At 41.4% G+C, this 24526-nt stretch overlaps 1 protein-coding gene across 3 annotated transcripts in view; it reads left to right on the top strand.

Moving 5' to 3' along the window:
- SCUBE1 (signal peptide, CUB domain and EGF like domain containing 1) overlaps positions 1 to 24526 on the top strand; it is a 173853-nt gene that overhangs the window by 38601 nt on the left and 110726 nt on the right. For all 3 annotated transcript variants that reach the window (XM_017826686.1, XM_017826687.1, XM_017826688.1), the window contains exon 4: positions 5617 to 5751. In XM_017826686.1, the coding sequence (XP_017682175.1) occupies positions 5617 to 5751 (135 nt within the window). The remainder of the gene's footprint in view (positions 1 to 5616; positions 5752 to 24526) is intronic.

A 24526-nucleotide genomic window follows, 5' to 3' on the forward strand; every position in this document is an offset into this window, starting at 1 on the left:
GATGGTTTAGCAGTTCAATTAGCAATGATTCTCGTTTCCATGGCCCCCTCAGTCCTTCCCTGCCTTCCCAGCATGTCAGCACTTGTATGAGCATTCCAGCAGGAGCACCTGCCTGCAGCCTCTAATCTGATACCACTTGCTCTACTCCTACATGCCAGATTTACTCCTTGGGCTTCCATGGCTATCGTGAGATCACATCTTCCAAGACACCCACTCCAACAGAGCATCATGGTACTTGGAGGAGTAGAAGAGTGAAAAGAATGTGTTCCAAATGTTGCTGTCATTGAGGGTTAACTCCTAGAAAAGAGCACTTTTCGTTTTAAGCGTGATGTGTTGAGGTCATTGGAATTGTTTCTGTGATTATCTTGTTTGTGTACTGCTGTGCTTCAGGGCTCAGGGTAGATGAGAGAGACAGTACGAGGCTGAGGGGGATTTGTAAGATCAAGAAAGATGCAGAAAAGGCAAGTAGTGAATGAATATTTACTGTTTCTCACAATAATGGAGTTTGGGGGCCCACACTCAGACTGTGAAGCAGCATGTTTGAAATAACCAAAAGCATGTCTTCTTGATATAACTCATAATTAAATTGCAGAAGTCATTGCCCCATCATGTTGGGTTCATTAGAGACTAGAGAAGTTCACCCAGGAAAGGTCCAGCAGGGCAATGGTCTGGCAAGTGATTTAGGAAAGTTCACAGGTATGTGATTGCTGAAACTTGGGAGAACGTGTCTGCAATGGTTCTGTCCCATCTCCACAGTCTTCTCTTGAGTATCAGCTACAGGACAGTGTCAAAGATGCTGGGCTACATGTTATTTTGGTATAACTATGATTGTAGTAAATCCAGGAATGTGATTTTTTTTTTTAAATGAGATTTTCAGCCAGCTTTCTGACTCGAAATATTCAGAATATAATGGTTTTAAAATCCCAGAATCAGGCACTTATATTGTCTGAGTTTGTAGTTGCTAATCATTTCCCCTACAAATGCAAAATATCCCAAGTGGTGTTTTGTTGCTAACATTTGAGGGAAAGTCTGTAGTGCTGCTATCAGTGGTTCATCTCTCAGTCATGGTGTTCTGCACTGGTAAAATAGGCATCTTAAGAGAGCTCTTCCAAAAGTGTCAAAGAGTAGCTTAGAGGGAAAAAAATAGCAGGATCAGCTCCCTGGATCATGAGTCAAAGTCCTGTTTTTAGAAGTCTTGATGCTGCAGTAAATACATTGTGCTCTGATTCCCAAATGCTTTGGAGACTTTGAAGGTGAGACTCAGATTTCTCAGGGGCTTAAGTGTTGCTGAAGATGCTGACATGGAAGGAAAGTGTCAGCAGGAAGGAAGAGAAGAACCTGGGAGGAAGTGAACAGACTGACTGTTCTTGGCATTGGCTCTCTGTAGGGTTTCCTTTTCTGTGTCTTCCTGCTGGTGGTTTTGGTTTCAGGTCCCCTCAGCAGACCTTTCCCCCTCCGTGGTGTCCAGGCAGGACACTGTCACAAGAGCTTCTTTAGGCCAGATGCTGTGGGGAGCTCTGCTCCACACCAGGGTGAAAACACCAGTGAAGCTGGTTTGGAAAGTTCATCAGATAAATGAAATGAGAAACTGAAAACATTTGTTTATTTATTAAATGAATCATTCTTCTTTATCAGCTGTGATATTTCCTACCCTTTGATACTGATCTAGAGGATCTCACCCGGGTACAGAGCACAGGTTTGATTAGGTGAGGGCAGCGGGCCAAAAAGCTAGAGGTCTTATGCAAATTCAGATCTGCATTAATTTGCATAATGCTTCTGATCTGTGGATCTAGCTATGTATTTATGCATATATACATCCATTATCTGTCTCCTTTGAAAGATACTTCTCCTTTCCCAGCCTCTCCCTGAGCTGACTCTTCCTCTGTTCCTCTTTGTCCTGGGTGATGCTTGACCACTCTGAATCCAGGCCCTCACCTCCCTGGAAACATAGATTTGTCACTGTGGTCTAAATTCTGTATAAGCAGTTCTGATTCTCGTGCTGGGTGTCATCTGAGCTATTTATTTCTAATTCAGAGCTGTGGGAAATGAGTGATTTCTGGAGGATTGTCTTTGGCAAAGGTAATCACAGGGCAGCCCTTTGTGATGGGCATTACAGGGAATGGCTTGAGGACATTTATTTGCTTTCTCCTAGTTTTTCATCCTCTTTTTGAGGATGAGGGTTGGAGCAGCCATGTGGAATAACCACCTGAGCTCTGCTTAGGTGAGAATCTTTTTCCATCCTTTTGTGAGTCTGGATTCTGAAGGTTTGTTGAAGTCTCCCGCCATGGGATCATCAGGAGGATTTTGAGACTCAGCTCTCCTGTAAGCAGTGGATGATGTACTGTAGGAATCACACTTGGGGGCGAAGCCAAGCTGAACCTTTTGTCAGATAAGTAGCCTAGGGAATGGATTTGGCTTTCCATACACCAGTTTAAAGGACTGGAACCCTGCCCCTGCTGCCTTGAGGCTGCCATCCTCAGGGAGACAGTCTGGTCCTGAATGGTCAGTTGTAGCTGATTTTGTGTAAAAGGTTATGAAAGAAGACACACTGTTTATTCTAGGGAAAAAAAAATCCTTTTTATTATGAGTAGAGTAATAGAGCAAGTGAGCTTTGTATTTGTGCTCAATCAGTTTAAAGTTTTTAAAGGTTTAAAGGTTTTTAAAATGGGTTTTCAAAATAGGTTTAGTTGGGGCTTGAAGTAGATTCACTTGTTTGAGCGAAGGGATTTTATCCCATAAATTACTTTTTTCATGTGTCCAGAGTTAGGCCCTGGAGTGCAGGTCTCCAGCAGGTGTAAAGTGTCAACCAGGGTGGCAACAATCAAAGCTCCTGAGAATCCACCCTCAGTTTTTTCAAAACACTCAACAGCCATGTTTGACATGTAGAACCACCAAAACTGGATCTAGAAGAGCTTTATTGAAAACCTGGCTACTTATTTTGGTGCTTGTGTGGAACTTAATCTCTAGAAAATCTGGTCCAAAATTCAATGCACTGTTGATGTTTACAGGTTCAGTTGGGTAACTTTATCTGACTTGAGTGAAATTGCACAATAAAAGAAAGGAAAAGCCGCTTTGGCAGCTGTTTCTTTTGTGAGCTTTGAAAAAAATCAGAAACATGAAGGAATTATTTCTACAGATCTACCAAAGCTTGAGCTTCTTGGAGTTGATGGAGTTCTCTCTTCTAGCTTCAGAACACCATTTCACCCTATTCACTAAATTGAGTTACTAATAAACTGATCATAAAGTGACTTCATTGGAAAGACAGTTTAGCAATAAATAATTCAATAAATATTTTCCAGGCATTGATGCCCAGTAGATTGCTTGGTATGGTGGATACTAAGCACCTTTTAAGAACTGTAGTAATAAAAAGTGCTCCAAAAAGCCTGACCTAGAAGAACTGAGGCCTGAGAAGAGAAAATATTAATCCTGCACTGTCAAACCAAGATCCACTGGAAGGCATGTAGTATGGAGATAGGGATATAGTAGTCCTAAATCCAGCTGTGCCCTTTCTTCAAGTCCTTCTCTTCAAAAATGCATATTAAAATAATTTTGAGTCAAGTAATTGAAAACAATTGGCAGAAATTCCTCATAGTAAAGCTTTTTAAAAGAGTTTCAATTGTAATAATTTTATTCCAGCATATGGATTTGGGGCTTGGTGGTAAATTGAGCTGTCTCTTTATGGAAGTGGTAAATCCACCAGCATTTGCTATCAAGAGCAGAAAAAAAATGTTTATAAATCATTGCATTTGTTTCAGATTATTCATTAGAGCTGGAAGGCAATTGTTCGAGTTATTTGTGATATTATAAACAAAGCTCTGGGAAGGCCTCGTACTTTGTAGCATAATTTGGGGGTTTGTACATGTACCAGCTGAGACTTTTTCCTCCAGTAAGTGTTCAGCTGATCTTCCAGAGAGGAGAATCCAGATCCCAGTGTGCTGTTTTGAAGGGAGCGGGTTTGAGTGGCACGAAGAGGGCAGCAGGGCGGGGAAGGCAGAGGAAGGCTCTAACTGGGATCACTTATTTATCTTTCCTTCTTGTGCAGCAGTAGGCAAGGAAAGTCTTCACTTCTCCTTTTCCTGTGCACTCCCAAGCTCTCTGATGGGGGTTATGAAAACATTCACTTCTGGAAAGGAGTGAGAACTGAGGGCAGGGGGGATTTTGATACAGAAAATTTGAGGCAATAGTGTTTAACATTTCCTGGTCAGTAAAAAAACAAGGACTGTCTACACACTTGCATTGTAGTTCAAGACAGAAGGAGCCTGCCTGGTTTCCCTGGGTACTGTAATTACCCTGGAGCTTTTTTTCTCTGTGAGAAAGAGCTCTGATTTGTGTCACATGAAGTGCAGGCAGCACCCCAGCACAAATAACAGGCAAGGGGCTGGAACTCACTGACGTTCCTGCATTAGTTGCTGGCGGACTTTTTGCAGCCTTTCAGAGCTTCCTGGCCCTGCCTGCAAAAGTACCAGCAAACCAGCTTGGTTTTACCTTAGTGTGTTGTGGCCAGTCCTGGAGGAATTAATTTCTGCTGTAGCTGTGCCAGCTCTTTTGAGGTTTTGGGTGTTGTGGATCATTTACCTTTGTTGTGGGTTTTTTGCCCCCTCCAAAAAACAAAACGAAAGCAAAACACACACCAGCTCAATTGCTGGCATGTTGGCGCATACTGTGAAATAACTAATTGGCTGAAGAGTCCTCATTAAAAAAAAAAAAAAGGAAAACATAGAATTTTCAAGTGGCAAGTTGCTCTTATCAAAAAAAAAAACCAAAACAAAAACCAAACCAAAAAACCAAACAAAACCAAACAAATGAACAAACAAGAAAAAACAAATGAACAAAAAACCCCCAGAAAACAAATATGATTCACTGTTATGAGCAAAACAGGAGAGTTGCAAGGTTGAATGTGGGTCAGGTATCTCTTAGTGGCAGTGGTTTTCCAATGCTGGAACACGTCTCTGTTCAACACACCACCATAAAAACTGTTATGCCAAAGAGAAGTGATGGGGGATAGGCAGAAACCCTCAAAACAGCCAGTAGCTAATGCTGCCTTTGTGGTTTTATATATTTGCCTATTAAAAGGACAATACAGACATGGAACATTTAGATTTAAGAAGCCTTCTTTTCATTAAACAACATTAAACAAACTGACAAAGTAGGGGGTTATGACTCCAGTAATTGAAACATGCTGTTCTCTTCAAGACCAGGACTCTATAAAGACTCTTTTCACCCAGTAATGCCCTTTGTGTTTGCCTGCTACCCCTGCTAAAAATTACTGTAGTCCTGAAGTATGTCTTTCCAAGTGGAGTGGGAATGACAGAGTGCAACACCACACTTGGCAGATGGGGTCACAGCCTTTTTAGGACCTTAATGTTCATTGTGCATTGGAAATCAATTTGCAGCTCGGAATACATGGAGATGTAGCTGGACTCCTCTCTCCACTGTTTGATTTTTTATGTTAACTTTAAGCCTGGGATGCAGGAAAAATAATTAGGTGGGATAATTTGGATTAAGTGATGGCATTTGGGTAGTTTCCATTAGCCTTTTTATGGCTTCCTTGCTCCTCCAGGTGTATATTCTGAATCTGCAGGTTATCTTGAGTTTCTTTTTCCTTCTCTCTTCTAGATGTTGACGAGTGTCTGGATAACAATGGAGGGTGCCAGCAGATCTGTGTAAATACCATGGGCAGCTATGAATGTCAGTGCAAAGAAGGCTTTTTTCTGAGTGATAACCAGCACACCTGCATCCATCGCTCCATTGGTAAGTTCTTGGCGTGTAAACTCTGTGTTCAGTCAGAAATGCTAAAACAGTTTGAGTTCTGTTGGTTTGGTTCTGTTTTTTTTAATCCCCAGAGCTCCCAAAATCGTTTTCCTGGTTGGTTGGATTGATTGATTCCTCTGCTACTCGGGCTTGTAGCAGAGCCATAAATAAGACGATGGAAAAGGCTTTAGTTTGACACAGAAATTATGCTTGATTTGCACAGCAGACTCTTTGGGCAGGCAGAGACTGATGTTCAGATTTCCAGGAGTTAAAAATCTTTTGTCTGTTTGCGTAGCAGTTCACCTGTCTTTCAGCTGGGAAAGCATGGCATCCTAAATCCAAATGAAGCTTCTGGAAATGATAAAGGTTATGTGGGTATTTTTGCCAGTTGTGTAACTCGTTGCTTCATTGCAGACAGGTCATGGCTGATCTTGTATTGACACAGCACTTTTCTTTGGTTCACTACCCTGGCCTAGGGTGGGTTAGAAAACTGTTTCTCTGTTGCCTGTGCACTAGTGGGAGAAATAAGGAATCCCTGCAAAACTGGGATCCTTGTCTGCTGCTGGTTTTGACCAGAACAAGCAGCTCTCCCTTTTCTATAGATGTCAGACATGGAAGACAAGTTTGAGTGGAAAGGGAGAAAAGAAAACAACATAGCTATAAATCTTTGCAATTAAGTGGACTCCTTCTGTGTTCATTCAGACTTCTGTGACCCTGGCAGCAATGGGAATATATTCCAGCAAACTCATTTCCCAGTAGGCAATACAGGATGACAAAGTAGCGAGATGAGACTGGTGATCAACAATGTAAGCATGCTGTAAATTCCAGCAAGCCACACAAACGGTTCTGAGCTGTTTCAAGGGACTAAAATGAACCAGAAAACCCTACTTGAACACAGGGTATGAATTTAGTCACTCTGTTGACAAGAAATCTCAGAAATGTAAATGTATTTCTGGCACTGCGTGTCTGCTTGCACAGAATTGCAAGGACAGGTAGTAATCTGGATGTTCAGAATTGTGAATCCCTGGGATACACTCACAAGTCCACTTTTTAGCGTGATTATTAAGTTTTAAGCAATTGAGGTGTTTTGCTTATGAAAAGAATATGCATCAACCAGTGCATTTTAAGGGTTGTTATCTAATAGGTTTTTAGTCATTCTTTTCAACATAAATTTCTGTCCAGTGTAAAGTAACCCCGACACAAAGATAGCCAACAAAGCAAGGAATAGTAGCTGGGGGCTTAATGAAAACCAGTTGAAGAGTATCGTGATACAATCATTATTTCAATTTGCACATTATAAAAATTCCCAGCTGTAGTAAAAAAGAATTTCGTTATCTGAGATGGAAACTAATTAAATAAATGAAAAATGAGACTCTAAAGGCAAAAGTTTATTCTTTATTGAGGGAAAAGGGTAAGTTTTTATGGCAAGGAGGATTCCTGGTTTGCCCCAGGGACTGGGAGAGTGGATTTGAAGGCTGACTGCTGTATGCACATAATAAATATGCATGGGAAAATATATTTGTGCTAACTCGTTTACGAAGAAAATGTCATGTAAGGCATGGATGTTTAATTTGAAGCAACACCTTAAAGTTATTTTAGATCTGAAAAAAAAAAAACCCGAGCAAACTACCAAACAGACTAGTGGGGATTGCAAAGTGTTTTATGAACAAATGGCTTGTAGCTTTTCAGAAGTAAAGTGTCAATTTACAGTGACAGCAAACATTGCACTGTAGTGATCCCCCCCAGCAATACATCAGGTGGGTGTGCTGGAGGCAGGAACTGAGATGAAATGATCTCCTTCACTTGTCAGAGGTGACTGAACTGCAAATAGTAAACAGACACAGTGAGAAAGCAAGTGGCTTTTTTCATATCTGTGTTTGCTTATTTTTGTATGTCTCACTTGTAAATGCTGCTGCAGAAGCTGTTGGAACACAAAAATACACATCAACATGTTTAGTTGTGCTTGTACCTCTGTTGGTAGACAAGGCTGGAGTGGACAAAGGCAGAGCACACAGCCAGCACTGCAGTCCACACACAAAGGCCTCGACCTGCCAAAACCCTTCAGCAAGTTTGAGGGAGGAACACATCCCTTTTTGCACTAACCAGGCAAAAGAATGGTGTCTTCTGATATGACGTGCCCTCCCTAAAATTGGTGGCTGCTGTGAGAATTTTCTCAGCCCCCAGAGACGCCCTGTGCCCCATGGGTTTTGGGGTGTCTTGTGGGGTGCTCCCACCCACAGCTGTGGTTAAAAGCCACGTTGGAGTTCATGATAGGACACTGTGGACAAAAAGGATTAATGATCCACAGAGAAATACTAATTTTATACCAGTGGCAGGCCAGGCTGACATTAAAGTCAGAGCAAACCCTGATGTCCCAGCTTTTGCTTTGTTTCCCTGTCTTTCTGCTGATTTCCTATGTTTAGTCTCAGTACCTTTGGGGAGGATGCTGTGCCCAATACAACTTGCCTCATTTATTTTTGCATAAAACTTAATTTCCCTTTGCTGAGTCAGAGTTTGCTCACAGTAATGATGGCAACACCAGGGAGAGAGACTGGGAGGTTGAATAGATTGTGAAAGATATGGAGAATTTAACAGTTGTTTATCTTTGTACATCTTAATTGCAATACTAGGTGTGAACACTGTGAATTATACCAGAGACAGGGTTGTGTTTTCCATGTGACTTAGAAAGAAAGCAGAATAAAACAGCTGTTACTGTATCATCTCCAGCTCCAGAGGGAGCATGTGTTTAATAAATGTGGAGATTAGGATCCTGCGCTACAGCTGTGACTGAGTCAGGTGAGTGGGTTATGGCACATTTTCCCTTAATTTGATGATAAGCCAAAAGCCCTAATTCAGCAAAGCCTCAGGGCACATCCTTAACGTCCTGATGTTAGCAAAGTTGGTTAAAAATCTGAATTGGGCCTAAGGAGTAGCAAAATAGACAGAGTTTAGCTCTATGTCTGTATCTCCACTGAGGTTCAGAGTGATCACATCCTTCTGGAGTTCTGTGGCTGGGAAGACCTCTGTCACTTCACATTCCATGCCCTGAATGTCCACCTCAAGCATAAGGTATATTATGTCTGCTCATCGTTCACTGTCAGTGTTTTTATACAGCTGGTACCAAACTGGACAGGAAGGTGCAATTCTGAGTGGTGAGAAGAGGTGGAGAAGTGCTGGGTTGTAAGGCTCAAATTAAGGTGGACTCATCCAGTGGTGGAAAAGCCCTTTACACAGTTGTCACTGTCGTTTTCAAGCCTGTTAAAGACCCATTTGGCAAGGAAATGCTTTTTCACTTTCCCTTATCCCATTAGCCCTCTGTTCTTAGCAGAGTTAGGGAATTTGACATACAGTCGAATTTTACCACAACTTAGCAAATTACTGTGCTGCAAACAGAGTCTCAAAACCAGCTTGTCTCTTTTCTGCCACTAAAAGTGTGTCAGTGTAATCCCAGAGGAAAGGGGAACATGCTAAACCACATTGCCTGGCATTTGTCATGGGCTAAGGGGCATTATGAAGTAGGTTACCTTGCTTGTGCTGATGCACAGAGGCTTGTTAAACTTGATTATGTGTTAAACCCTTGTTAATTTTACAGTAGTGGCACACGAATCCTTTGGTCAGCTGACCTCAAACTACAGGGTTTCTTCTGGTCCTGAGGATTATAAAGCCACCTTTGTTCAATTTTTTTCCTGCCTATTTTCCATGATTTATTTTTATTCTTTACCTGTCTTAGTGCAGTGTGATTTTTTGGTGGCACAATAATGTGTTAGGACTCGCTGGGAGGAATCATGGTCCCCAGTCAGTGCAGGAAGGGTTAGAGCTGGGATTCTGGGATTCTTTATTCCCATCTCTGGTGCTGATCCCCTGGGAGACTCTGGGCAAGGTGGTTATTGTGACTCAGAACTTCTGCAAAGCACTTTAGAGGACAGAGGTGTATTTTCTACAGAAAACATAATAATCTATTCACATTTAGATCCATGTGGAAGGGTGACTTTAAATAATTAAGTGTTGCCAGCACTATTCCAGACTTTATGAAGTACAAGGTTTCTCATCTCAGCTATGAAAGCTCTTTCATAATGATGTAACCAGTTGAATTACTCCATTACTTGAACATACATCACCATAGGTACCCTGAGTACAGGCATCCCACAGAAAAATCCTATTTGTCTTTTCTAATTGGAGTCCTAATGTGATTGTAAAGGAGAGGAATATATGTAAAGCAAATTTTAAGGAAATCAATCCACGTGCTTTTAGATAATATAACAAGAAAACCTTTCAGGCTGCATAAGTTTTATCTGGACAAACATACTGTGATCTTGGAAGCTTTTTCCTAAACCTACACACAGTATGACCTAAGTGTAATAGAAACTTGTCTGTTTATACATTCCCATAGTACATTTAGAATAAAAAGTTCAATTTATTATCTTTCACAGAATATATGATACATACATATATATATATGCACACTATTTTAAGTCTCACTGTGCCCTGTTAGAAATGTATAACCTTTTAAAACTCTGTATAACCCACAAAAATTGCTGTACTTCAGTTTCTGGGATTCTTACTCACTCCAGCAGCCTGTGTGAAGACACCTCAGTTATCTTTCTTCGTTCCTCTGGAATGGGAGGAGGTTTTAATTTGCCTGGAGGGAAGATGCAACAGATGAAAATACCTCATTTAAGTAAAAAGTAATTTCTGTTCGACCTGAGCTCCCTCCCCTTGTTTGTGAATGACTTACCAAGACTAGGACTAGTAAAGTTACACTGGTGCAGTGTCATCTGACTTGGGTTCAGCTGTGAGGGGAAGCAGTAATGATCATAGAATCATAACAACATTATTAGTTTAGGGCTAGATATGAGATCAAATAGTCTGATGGAGTCATAGAACAGCCCAGGTTGGAAAGGACCTCCAACCTTCTGTGGGAAAGGGAGCCTAGGTGAGAATATCAAGTGCTCTGTCCGGTCACATCTTGAAAACCACCATCATTGGGGACCCTACTATGTCCCTGGGGATGTTGTTACACTGAAAGGTTGTTCTAGTTGTAAAAATCACCTTTCTTAATGTCAAGATAAAACCTCTGCCAGTGCAACTTGTACCTGTTGCCCTTTATCTTTTCTCTGCTTCCATCTTCTTCATAGCCACCCTCTAAGCACTAGTCAAATAAAACTGAGTCTATCCAAATTAAACTGCAAAAGCAGAGTTTTAAGTATCAAAATTGTCAGTAAGTTTTTTGGTTTTGGGTTTTTTTTGGTTTTGTTTTCAGGGGTTTTTTTTGTTTGGTTTTGGTTTGGTTTGGCTTTTTTTTCTTGATGGTTTTTTTTCCCTCAGATTTTCTCTTTAAGGCCTTCAATAAACGTCAGCTTAAATGGTGACTGCTTAGGCTGGCACAGAATTGGAGGCAGTGGCACGTCACTTTTGGCTCACAAAAATTCTAAATGCATCTGAGACCTGAGGCTGCAATCATTCTTTTGTAGGTGAGAAAACTGAGGTGTAAATAGGACAGTATTTTCTAAGACTGTGTTGGGACTGCAGGACAGATTCCCTGTAGCTGCACTCCTGTTGCTCAGAGCAGGCCGGGTGGAAATCAGGATGTGAGGAAATGTTATGTGATTAAGTGAAGAGAGAGTTTCAGTATATCCCAAGTTGCAGAGTTAAATACAACCCAGTAAAGTTGGTTGCTGGCCTCAGTTGAGTTCCTAGGGACCAATTCAGCCCCATATCACAGTTACACTCAGCAAAATGTGATGAATCCTCTACACACTCTACCTTAGTTTTGTAGCTCACTTGCCTTCTGAAAGAAAAATCTTGTGTTTGAAAAGTTTCTTGGACTTCGAATAAGTTTTAATTCAGAAGGAAACCCAAATTTTGTTGAGTAGCCAATACCTGTTGTTGCTTTGCTTCATCTGGGATTGAATGTAGCAGTAAACCAAACCAGTCAGCAGGGCACAATAGTGGGGAGTTCATTGAAACTCAAAGGAGAAATTTCCCAACACTCAGGAACAGCAGCAGATTGGCAGATTTTTGCCAAGAAATCTGGGATTGAATTCCAGGAGTGTTGTGCGGAAGCTGTCCTGTAACAGATACCAGATTTAATATTTTGAAAAGAAAACAATAATATTTAAAAAATTGAAGCCTAGATGTACCAGGAAACATCACCTGGTAGGTAATCTAGAAGTCACATGCATATATAGTGCTTGAACAGTAATAAAAGTGGAACATGACTAAGTGACAAACTAGGACATGCAGGTAATTTCTCAACAAGCAAGAATCTGAAATACTTTAATGGCTGTTGTTTCTGCATGGCTCCATTGCTAATACCTATGGAAAGGATGAAGCTAAAGGGGGAAAATGAAGCTGGAGATGCAAGGAAGTATGTCTTGGAAAGAGCTGCAGCAGCCTGACAGCCAGGCAGCTTGTCAGGGGGACCAGGGGGTTTGTGAGTCAGACCAAAAATCTCTCCACACTGTGACAGAAAGGGCAGTGACCAGTCTGGAGCTCAGCAGCTCCACTGGAAGTGCTGACAAGATGGAGAAGCTACACACACCAGTGGGAAAACACACTGGAAAGCAGTACATTAAAAAAAAAAATAGAAAGAGAAAATAACGCAAAGAGGTCTTTCACACTCAATCCTTCAACAGCATTGGAAGGGAACCAATGTTCTGTTCATACTGTCTGCTCTGGATATAGCAAGATTATAGCAAATAAAAGAACTGACGTGTTTTTTAAAGGCCTCTCCAGCATCCAGTTGCCTGAAACATCAGGTGAGAAAGATCTGGGAAGAATATTAAGCCAGAGTGTACTGGAGAAAAAGCTTGCATTCACAGATGCACACAACAAATGGACTCTGTTTTAAGTAATACATTTAAGTAAATGTGGTGTATTTGTCATGGTGTGTCTCTCTCTGAATTCAAGGCCTGCTCTGAATACTGTGTAAGGATGCTCAGCATCTTCTGTAGTCACTGTGGGTCTCTCCATTTATTTTTATTGTATTTTTTGCTCTGCAGAGAAATCGGGCACAGACCACATTGCAGGCCCTGTTCCTCTTTTCTGCTTTTCTTTTGCAGCAGGATCCAGCAGGAGCTCTATAGACTGATACCATGATGTGTTTTTGGTTATAAACCAGCAGAAATTGAAGATATGAGTACCAAATACCTGTTCATTTATACTGTTAGCCTCCTGTATATGGTGTGCATTTCATGAGTTCTGTTAATTATTCAGTTCCACGTAATTATGTTTGAGGTTGCTCTGAGCTACTCTGAAATAATCTAGGAGTTAATGGCAATGAGAAGGAAGATGCTTGTATTTAATAGCTGTACATATTTTGAGCCTAAGAATACTTACATGCTTTGTTAAGCTTCTTATCTTAGAAGTCACTGTGAATGCATTCATGGCAGGAACTTTGTGGTACCACCATGAGATATTTTTAAGAGGGGGCACAAAGGGAGAAGGGAATGAGATAAAGGTATGTCAGGTAAACAGAAAAAAGGAAGAAGAGAGCCAACCAGCCAAGTGGGAATGAGGTGAAGTGCAAAAGAACAGATTGAAAATGAAAAGAAAGGTGAGAAGCAGCATGAGGCAAAAATCCATCCTTCTCTCTCCTTAATTCCATGGCTCACTCATGACATTTCTTTTCAGTATCTGCTCCCTTAGAGTTTCCTTTTCATTTGGGTAACTTCTTTCCTGTATAAACCACAGTATAGTCATAGTAACAATGTCTTTGGAATCTTATTTTCTCCTCTCAGTGGAATGGATCAGGTACTGAGATTGCAAAGTCGCCCTGCAATCATGCACAGGTCATCAGGATGACACTCCTGCAAGGGCTCAGCTCTTCAATTCTCCCAGGAGCCAAAAAATGCAGAAACGGAGGTGTTAAGTGTAACAGAGAGCTTTGTGTGCTGTTGGAGTTACTCTCTGAACTGTGTTCACCATTGATAAGAGCACTGAGCTCTGCAGCAAATCAATTAACCTGCATTTTGTGCACGATGCTGTAGTGGGACCGATCATTTTCAAAGGGCTGTGCCTGACTTATCAGCACTGAGAAGCTGCAGATAAGCTTTCTTCTCTTGTTCCAACATAAAGCATTCACCTCTGAGTAAAAGCAACAGCACTTTTGGCCCCCTTTGATATGGAGCACCTCCTTTAAAAGTTCTTCTCTGTGTTTATAGCTCACTAAATCACTGCACATGCAATGTGAGCCCAGAGTATCCACTTTTGCTGCGAGCGTGGTGTTACATGGGTGATTTACCAGAGCTGGCAGATTTTCTGCCTACAGTTAACATGGGCTGAGGATAATATAATAGCTGCTATCTTCAATCCATATCAAACTGCAAAGTACCAGACAGGCCAAAAGTAAGAGCCTCCTTGCTAAAACATTAATTTTTGACAGAAATCCACATGATCAGGGTTGGCGTTTCAGTATTTAGCGTAATGAGAACTGGTTATTTAAAGTGACATTTCTTTGCGAGGCTACGAATGCCAAGATGGGGAAGCAGGGATGGGAACTGTTCTTCTGCTGTGTGTTTCTCATTCTGCCTGCTTTAGAAGTGAACTCCTAGTTATTTGCTTTTCTAATCACTAATTCGCTAGAGGATGTCGCAGGAGTCTCCAAAAACTACCTCGGGAGTATAAACCCCCTCTGAAACAGGAACTATTATTCCATGTACTCTGACTTATAAATACGGGAGGCAGAAAAGTTAAATAATTTGCCTAGAGTTACACTGGAAGGCTGCAGAAATCGCAAGAACTTTCCAGAAAAGCTGTGAAGGGCTCATTTGACAGAGCATGCAGTTTAATGTGTTGATCTCACCAAATCTGTTTTGTTAAGCTGGGGATCTGTTTTTTATGTGTGCTCCTACTAGGAACAGAATGCAGATACCCTGAGCCCCCATTCTTTTGGGCTGTTATTTAATTCCCTTCTTTCATCCCTGGTGCACTTTAACATCAGTGATTGATGTACATGTTTAGAGGTCAAAGTGTAGCACAGGGAGCCGGGTGGGTAACGGTGCATTTTGCAAATCCTGTTCTCTCCCGCCTTTCCTTCCCACACTTTTTGTTCTTTTTGTTCTCTGTTGGCTCAGTGTTGTAAATTGAACAATTTCTGATGGTGCCAGGCAGCTTGACTTCTTACTGAGATTCAGGATGCCTGATGGGACTCTGCACTGTGCCTTTGTGCTGGGAAGGGCAGCCAGACTGACACTGGAAATGGGGAGGTTCTGAAAAGTGAGGTGGAATCTAACCACCTGAACAAGTCCACAAGATATTTCCAATGTTATTTTTGACAGAAGTTTATTCTTCCACTGAACTAAATTTAGTTCTCTGGAGTAGCTGATTTTCTTGGGAAAATAACAATTATTTTTTTTTTAAAAAAAAAAATAATAGGAAAAAAACCTCTGAAACATTCAGACCTGGAGGTATTGCCCTTGGCATTCCGTGGAAGTGGTGGTTAGGCAGCCCCTTGTGCCTCCACGGGTGGCTGTCGTATTGCTCTGCAGCACAAATATCCCTGAACCCCCATAGCAGGAGGAGAGCAAGAAACAGGTCAGACATGAACCCTGATTTGCTGGGTGAAGGAGTGTCTTCCTGGGAGTGTCTCTGAATCGCCCCTTTCCCTTCCCAGGTGAAATATTTCAGAGTTGGGGGAGCTTTGCAGGAAAAGGCCAAGCTAAATTAAAAAAAAAAGGGGGGGGCTGCCAGCTCTGCCAAAGGACAGCATTCAAGCTCTGTCTGCCTGCTCTTCTCCAGGACCGTGTTTCTGCTCCTCATCTCTCTAGGCAAAATGCTTTCAGAACGCCCTCTAAGCTTCCCAGGAAAAGCTATCATTTGGCTTAAGTGCTTACTTAATGGGTATTTAGTTACTCTGCTCTAATAGGAGTCTGAAAAACAGATCATAAAAGAAAAAAACCCAACCTGTAATGAGCTGTTTTAAAGCAGGATTTGTACTTTCCTAATCTGTGTCTCGCTCTTGAGTCCTGAGTAGTATGTTTACCTGGAGATTTGTTTTGAAAAGGCTTTCTGTGTAGATCTAAACATGACTTTGGAGCATTTGGCATTAGTTGAAAAAACCTTGTGCTGCTCAATCTTCTGAGAATTCCCAGAAAGAGATAGGGAGCTGTCATTCCTGTGCCCTCTCTCAGAGAAGCTGACCACTTCCTGGCCAAATGAACTCTGAATTAATCTGGTGGATTCCCTGGCAGGAGCTCACTGAAATGCTCCGTGGAACAGCCCCATGATAGAGCAAAAAGCCAGAAAAATGATAAAATCCGAAGAACACAGGCTGAAATACTCAGTAGTTAGATCCTTTAAAAGGATTTAGAGGATCCTCCCTAGTGGGAGCAGGAGAGCTCTGTGGGTTTTGTGTTGTTCTTGTTAACTTCATGCAAGGGGGGCATTAGATGACTAAAGGAATTTTCCTGTTGTCCAGACTGTGGATATGTATTTTAAGGCAGCTCTGAGTGTGAATGGTACCACTTCTGAATGTCCATCAAAGTCCCTTCTCGCTCCCAGCCATCAAGTGCCCAAACCCAGAATATAAATAAATATATCTCCAAGCACTCCAAGTTTATTTATATGTCCTTTGGTTAAATATTTTATAGGATTGTTTTGTTTCTTTTGTTTCCTCTAAAAACACCTGCAGAGCCCTCCATTTCCCTCTTAGTGTTTGTTATGACTCACTTTGTGGAGATACTTCTGTGCTGAGCTATACAAAGCTGACCCGTCTCAAAAGCAACATTGTGGTCAGGAGTGTGGCTGTGTTGAATGACATCCCATTTTCCCTGTTTTGTATTTATTCTCTCTTTGGGCTTCCACAAGTCCTGTTTACAGGTAGAAACAGGATTTCCTTGCGTGAGATCCAGAAAAACGTTGCCATTTTTTTCCTGCTTGCCTTGACCACCGACAAACGCTGCCCAAATTAAAATCCATGTTCAGTGTTTAGCTGATGCTTTTCATCAAAGTGTAAAAATTAAAATCCATGTTTACTGTTTAGCTGATGCTTTTCATCACAGTGTAGAAATCAAATACATCCGCTTACCAAGAAGAATTCTATTTTTCCATGTTCCCCCATGCACAACAATATTGACTACACTCTGTTTACAGTCTTCTGATGACCTCTTGCAAACAGCCCATAGATTCCAAAGGATTTTCTCCACTTTTCTTTTCTTAGATCATTAAAGCCAGAAATGGCTACAAACCAGATAACGCTGCTGTGCTTATTCCCATATTTCCAATGTATCACCATCTTTGCTCATCCAGACCCTTCATCCCCTTGCTCCTTTTAGAAAGTGGAATACACAGGTGTACACATGGTGACTGGGATGAAATACTGCAGCACTGTTAGCCCATGGAATCTGTGGAGGCCTAAAGGCTGCTCCAGTCACTGCTGTAGTGTTCCCTCTGAAGTGGAGATGAGGTTCCTGCCTCATCAAACCGGTTCAGGCATCCACCAACTCCCAGCAGTCTCAGTAGAGTTTGAGCTGGCATCATGAGACTTTGAACATCTGCCAACAACAGAGATTGGATCAGAAGGTGAAGCAAATCTTGATGATTTCTTTGGGGTTGCACCACTGTGCAGGTAGAGAAAATCGTGAATAACTGTGCTACAGTGGTAGGTAAATTTTCACTTTCTGTGGAAGACACTGGCAAGTCACTTCACTAAACTGTAGGAGAGAAGTGTCTCCAGGCCTCACACAGAACTTTGGGAGGGTGAAATGAAACTGCTAGCAAGAAACCAATATATAAGTGGATTAAAGCCAATTTAGTAGTGAAGGATATGCTTGCAGGGCAATTACAAAGCCTGCTGCTCCCATATGATTGTTGTGGTAATAAGAGGTAGGTAGCACTGAAGCAGAGCTGTAAAACAGGTGCTGAGATAACCACTTGGGCACAGAAGAGAGCCTGCCAATTTTAGGGTGAAGAAACTATTCTGCAATGCCAAATAAGCCTCACTGTACAGAAAAAGAGCACTGATATGACAGCAACAGTGTGGTTTGTGTACACACTGGATGTTTCTCACCCTGAATGTGCCAGCAGAGCATTTAGACCTTTGAGAGAAGCAGGTTCTTCCACTTTCACACCACTACTGCCCTTCATTCATTTCTGAAGTACGGCTTGCAGATTAGACTTCCACTCATTGTGTTGGTGATAGCATTTGGTCTTAAATGCCTAATAACATAGGACTGCTATTTCAGGTGCCTCCACGTGAAATCTGATGCTGAGTGCCCCAGAAAAAAAAAAATTAACTGTTTGTGACAGGAATGGGATCAGATTTGCTGCTTTGTGGGAGATGTGTTTGCCTGCATGTGCTCACTGTGTGTCTGTGCTAGGTGCTGGTTTTAGCATTTGAACAGAGAGGCCAGAGGAGGAATGCAAACACTAGTGACAGTCAAAGCAGAAATTATAACTGTGCTGTAAAATGGTCCTTTTGGTAAAATTCTTGCTCTGATAATAAAGGATTTTGTTGCCTGAGGTAACGGGAAATTGTTTTTTGAATGCCCTGATGGTGCTGTCTGAGCAAACCTTGATAGCAGGTAACTTTTCTCAAATGGCAGTATATTCATCATCTCCATTCTAATCCATCCTTTCCGAGCACCTCTCAGTTTTCCCTGGCCTGGACCCTGCCAGGTCACCTCCCAGACTGGGAATCACTCATCTCTCTCCCTTGTGCTCCCACCAAGTGTTATCATCACACTCTCCTGAACCCTGACATTTGATTTGTGTAAGCCAGGGTTGCTGCATGACTCAGGCTGACATTTTATTCAGATTCATCCTCTGAAGGAAGCTCAGGGAAAACACAGCAGTGTGTTTCCTTTCCACAGAGTGGCAAACTGTCTGACCATAAAAGCAACCCCAGTAAAAAGTTGGGAAGTTTTTTCATGGCTAAATGGCCCCTTGGGGGTCAAACCTGTGTGGGGTTTGGGGGGGTTTTTTTGCTCAGAAATCAATAAGTTATCCCACCAGTGTATGTATATTTAAAATTTGTGTGTACAAATAAAAATTCACATTTTAAATATGCTTTCCTAAACTGTCCTTGAATGTGGCTGCTGTGACCCCACTCCTTGCTTGCTATACCCAAGGGATGCAGCATTGATTTTGTTCTCTGGGTTTTGCTGGTTTTAATGAAAGCAAGGGAGAGGCTTGTGCCTACATTGCAATTTACTTTAATGTATGGGCAGTCTTTCAGACCTTTGTTGTTGGGACTATTCATGTGCTTAAGTGTTTTGCTGGATTGGAGCCACGGAGCAGTTAGTGAATTAGTGCACATACCAGGGTATAGCATTCTGTTTCTGCTTTCCAGACAAGTTTGCATTTCCAGTGTTTGTACAGGATATAAGGTGACCAGCAGCCTGTTTTCTTTATTTATGAAATTGTATGTCAAAAAATGGTTTGTCTTCTCAATAGTCAGTGTTTCTGCATCGCCTTCTGAAAGATGATCTTGCCCTTTTCTTCCCAACCAGACTCTGTTCCCTACAGAAAAAGTGTCTGTGGTGGCCACTGTTGCCATACCTCCTTATCTCCCGTGAAAGCAGCATTGTATGAATAGGTTTTCCTCGTGGTGTGTCCCAGACGGTGTTGGAAACAAAATTTAGCTGCCAAACAATTGGAGTGATAGTGGCAACAGGTATTCGGTGCAGGCTGACAGAAGCTTTCTCTGAAAACATTTGCCTAATTCTGTGCTTCCAGCTTGGAGGGTGGGAGAGTAGTCATGCATCCCTTTGGCAGATTTCTCCTTGGGAATGAAATTCTGACAGTGGCATTTGTATTGGGGAAACACATGTTTCTGCACACTATTTCATGGCATTCTGGGCCTTTTTCTGTCCTGCAGCATGAGAGCTGTTTGGTTGCATTAACTTTTCATTCCTGTGTGGACTAGTAGACCAGAAGTTATTTTAAGGCATTGGTATGTATTGTTTTCTCACAGTGCTGCTTCCGAGGTAGTTACCTGTTTTTTAGTAGAGCTCCCTTCATCCTGAAGTATCCCAGGGTGCTTTAGGGATGTGGTGCTAGGACATTACATTAGCCCATCACCTCTGGACAGAGATGCTGGAAGATAGGGACACTGTGGGATGTACATACATGGGTTTTACTGGAAACAAACTGTAATATTCACAGTAGTGATGAACACTGCTTTGTAGAGAAAGCAAAGTTGTGGTAGCTGCTGTGGAGGTAAAGAGAGGAAGACTGGAGTGGTAACTTTTAGCAAGGGATATTGTGACAGAAGAAATCTGGCAGTGTAGTAACTGTTGGCCAACAAGAATTACATGAATTTGGGAGTTGGACACAGTGATCCTGAGGGGTCCCTTACAAATAGAGATAAGTTATGATTCTGTGATTAAGGGAGTTATCAAAACCCAACACAAAGAGGAAGAACACCTCAGGAAGATATAACTCAGTTGGAATCAGAGAACGACAGAAAAGAATAGGATGAGTGATGTTAAAGAAATAGGGGTGTGGAAAGGAAGAATTCCAGATCCTTGCTTGAAAGTCTCCCTTACATTATCTTCCTTTTTCCTACATAAGAGGAGGCCACTGGTTCCACTACTAACCCTGTGGGTGGGTGCATGTCCTTTATTCTGTACCCAGGGGCTCTGAACAGAAGCCCCACTGAGATGGGGCAATGAAGAGACAGGTTCTGGGCAGGGTATGTTGGACTTACTTGGGCAGCTGGACAACAGAGCCTTCCTTGCACTAGAAGGTACTTTAAAGAAAGTATATGCAATTTTTCTATTTCCAGGGACCTGCAAGATGTATGAGATTACTGTGGTGAGCTCTCCTACCTTCACTGGGATATAGAAGGCACTTAGCATCAACCTTTTGGGATCCTTTCTGCCCCTGTTATGTTCATCAGCCTCTGCATAGCAACCTGACTTTGATTTGTTGAGGGAGGAGGGGGATGAGTAGTTCAAACTTTTTCTTTGAAATTGCTGTAAAGAGCCTCAGTAAAAAGTAATTAGTGGTAAATGTGTTGTATTGTGTACAGTACAGTGCTCTAGGTTTGGTTAGCTGCTGAAAAGTAAGTGGGAAGTGTGAAAGAAAACATTTCTGGGCACAGCAAAATATATCTGTACTTACAAAAAATGTATTGTCACATGCTGATTCATAAAAGTGTATATCCCTTCACACAGCAGTTTCATTCTAAGAATCCTGCAGGTTTCTGAAGATGTGCTGATATTAAAGCTTGTAAAGAACAGCTGCTGATGTTTTGGGGTAGAGAGGAGCTGCTCTCTGACACAGTGTAAGCACAGTAAAATATTTATATAACCATCAAAGTCTCTGCATTGGATGGGTCGTTTGATCTGATTCTTGCTCCTCACAGTGTCAGCAGTGGGCATCAGGTGACAGTATCTGTACAACCAGCACAGATCCCAGGCTGACACAACCGGTGCCCTTCGGTTCTGAGTCTCTGGTTGTAAGTAAATGGATTCATTCCGAGATGCTCTGAGGGAAAAGGACTCACTCCTGCTTTCACACTATGGAAAACACAGTCATGCTGCCTTTGAAACTCTTCCTGCTAGAAGAGTACAGTGGCTGTGTGTAGCACCCTCCTGTGGTGTCTTGTGGCTTTTACTGCTTACTTTCATTTTCTTCTCTGCTGTGTCTTTACCAAATTTAGTGTCTTGGTACTGACTCACAGGTTGTAGCCGAGGCTGAGGGCAGCAGGGTGTACCACAATGAGCAATTCCTGGGATACCACCAGCTTTCCTTGTGGCTCTTATCCTTATTTCTGGATACTACCACATCCTTTTCCAATTCTGCCTGACATCAGAATTGGAAAAATGGTTTCTGAATGTATTTAGTGTCGTGTTAGGAACGTAATTGAAAGAAGGAGTATTATGAAAGACAGGCATAGTATGAATAAGCGCCCTTCATCACATCTTTCAAAATTCCTCATTCTTATTTGGTGGTAGCATCCCTTTTCCTCCCTTAGTGACCTCTTGTTGGAGCAAGAAATTGTTAGTCATGCTGAAGTAAGTATGAAGTCTCCATGTGGAAACATTGACCTGAATGGTTCAGTTCAAGAGCTGAACTTCAGGTTTCCAGTGTAGTTCAAGCAGCATCAGTCTGCTGTGATGCTACTCCATTCCAAACATTTTACTGTATCCTAATCACCTTCATCCATAAGCACTGCAATATTACTCTGCATCACCAGTAGAAATTATTTCTGTTGCATTTGTCTTGTTTGTGTTTTCATGTTTTCCACGTGATACGTGCACAGGATCTCACGATTCATTTCCCCTTCTTCCATTCACCTCCAGGAAAGATGTGTCTCTGCCATAAACTTAACTTCACCTCAAAATTACACCTCTATAAAGAAGTTCCTTTTTTATTTTTTTATTTTTTGTTTTTTTCTCCTTCTTTTTAATGACTAAAGGTCTGCTGCCTCCACAGTAAATCAGATACTATTCCATGTGGGTTTGGAAAACAGCCATACCAAAATTAGGTTGAACTGATACGTTTTAGGCTCTTATCTGTTGCTCCTTTTGTATGATATTAAATTGCTGTTACATGTCTCTGTAGAAACAAGAATGGTTAGGTGGGTGATGGAAGAAAGGCTGACAGAAAAGCACTAATTAAATACTGTTTTGCAAAGCCCTCATTGAAATTCATAGCTTGGTACCTTTGGGGACTTGAAAGCAGGGGAGATGGAAAGATTTCAATTAAAAAGGTATTTGTATGGTGCTTTGTGAAGCCAATCATTGCCTTTTTAATATAAAGCATGTAAGTGCCTAATACGCTTTACAAACATCAAATATTGTGCCTTGAAACAATGAGTGTCTTAATAGGTCTCAGAGCAAGATACTTTGAAATAAAATAAAAATCCCACAGACCTAAAATTTAATTCAGATGAAGGCTCTGGGTTGTTTTTTTAGCACAAATGCAGTCTCATGTAGTTTCTGTATTGATTGACTGATTAGAAAATTTGAAAGGAAAAATCTACTTGCAAAAAGAAATACTGTGTTTTTAATGACTAAATTAGTTAGTTGTGTTTAGCTACAGTTGTAGTTGCCATTTAGAGATTTTTAATGCACATAATGATTATATTATTCTTGCAAAGCTTTTAGATTTTTTTTTTAATTTTTTTTTTATTGCAGGGACTTTTCTTGCATGAACCCCTCACTGAATGGGTGTCTGGGCAAGCTCAGTCAGCAAATAACAGAAATATAGCAATATATGGCTAGAAAAGCCCACCAGGGCCATCAGCTGAAGTCAGTTGCAAGAGATATATGGCCCAAAAGGGTTCAGAGAACATGTATTCCAGATGCAACTAAATACTACAAAATGCTTGTCAGCAAAACAAAGTCAAAACTTTCAGCAGAACCCCAAAAGCCACAACTTTAATAATTAAAAAAGAATTAAATGTAATTAAATTAGTAATTAAAAAAGAAAAAATAGTAATTAAAATAGAAAAACTCCAGGCCATGCCAGGTCCCTAAATCCTTGAAGTCATGGGAAACTGGAGTGATGTTCCCAGATAATCCTGGTGTTCTGTGTGCAGTTGTAAAAGCAGGTTCAGAAAGGTTGCTGTGGAACTGACTTAAAATAAGAATTCCTCTTGTTCCTAAATCTCATGGTCAGAATATGCAGAGAGTGTAGAAATATACAAACAGGTGTTGTAAGAGCAATAAAACCTACTCTAAGTATTCTTCATCTTCTGTCTTCTTACCAAACCATGAGCTCTGTCTCACTCCTACATATCCAGGCAAAGCATCAAACCTTGGAGAAGCCCTGGAAGCAAGGGCAGACAGTGGGATTCTGAGCAGAGAGGAGCTGAGGCAGTTTTGCAGTCATTTGGATCTCATTAGATCTCATGGATCTCATGCAATACTTGAAATTGTATCTTGGAGCCACAAGGTTTTCGCTCTGGGAATCTCCAGAGCACTGGCCCGAAACCAGCAGGATTTCTTGGCAGGAGCACAAATGGCAGCAGATTAAATCAGTGCCCTTTCAAGGGGAAATTGCTCAGGAATTTGATGTCCTTGGCTGTATCTGGGTTTGTGTGGGGCATCTGGGGTGGCATTTGAACCCCTTAACTGCTGCATCACTGGAAGTAGCAGAGCACTTGACAGGCTTTAGAGTAAATAGAAATACCAAAAGCTGAGTCATTCTGGTAAGACAAATTGTACCTCCTGTGTTGAATGACAAGAGGATGCAGCAGAAGGCTTTATTTGAAATAAATTATTTTACCAAATACCCCCAAGTTCTGCTCATCAACTCTTCTTTATTTCTCTTTTTTTTCCAGAAGTTGCCTTAACTTTTGGCTTGATCCACAGGCCCATCTGGTGAAGCTCTTTGATTTTAGTTCTGCAGATTTCTTATGTAGAAAACACAGGGGTTATGACCATAAAGAAACTTGGTTATGGATTTGTTATCTAGAAAAATGACTCAGGAGGCAGAAATTAACTGTGGTTTAGGACTTGTTGTCTCATGGTCAGTGGAAGGCTTTTGGGATTCCCAGTGGATTCAGAACTGACTGGAAGGACTGAGAGGTGGAGAGGCAGCACAGTTGCACGAGCATAATTTCCATATAAACAGCAATGACAACAAATACCAATTGAATAATAACAACAAATGGTACCAACAGTAACAAGTAATAAAGATAAACATCACTTCATTTTTTGCTAATTATGACTGCATTTTATTTTAAAGTAGCAGCCACTTGGAAAGCTCAGATGCCCAGGCTTGCATTTTTCAGTTATGAGGTTTTCTTCATTTCCTTTTAAACAAATTCTATACACAGCTTGAATAAAAACATGGAGTCTCTTAAAAATTGCTGTCATTTTTT

This window comes from Lepidothrix coronata, unplaced genomic scaffold, assembly GCF_001604755.1.
Source record: "Lepidothrix coronata isolate B3197 unplaced genomic scaffold, Lepidothrix_coronata-1.0 Scaffold129, whole genome shotgun sequence".
NCBI lineage: Eukaryota > Metazoa > Chordata > Aves > Passeriformes > Pipridae > Lepidothrix > Lepidothrix coronata.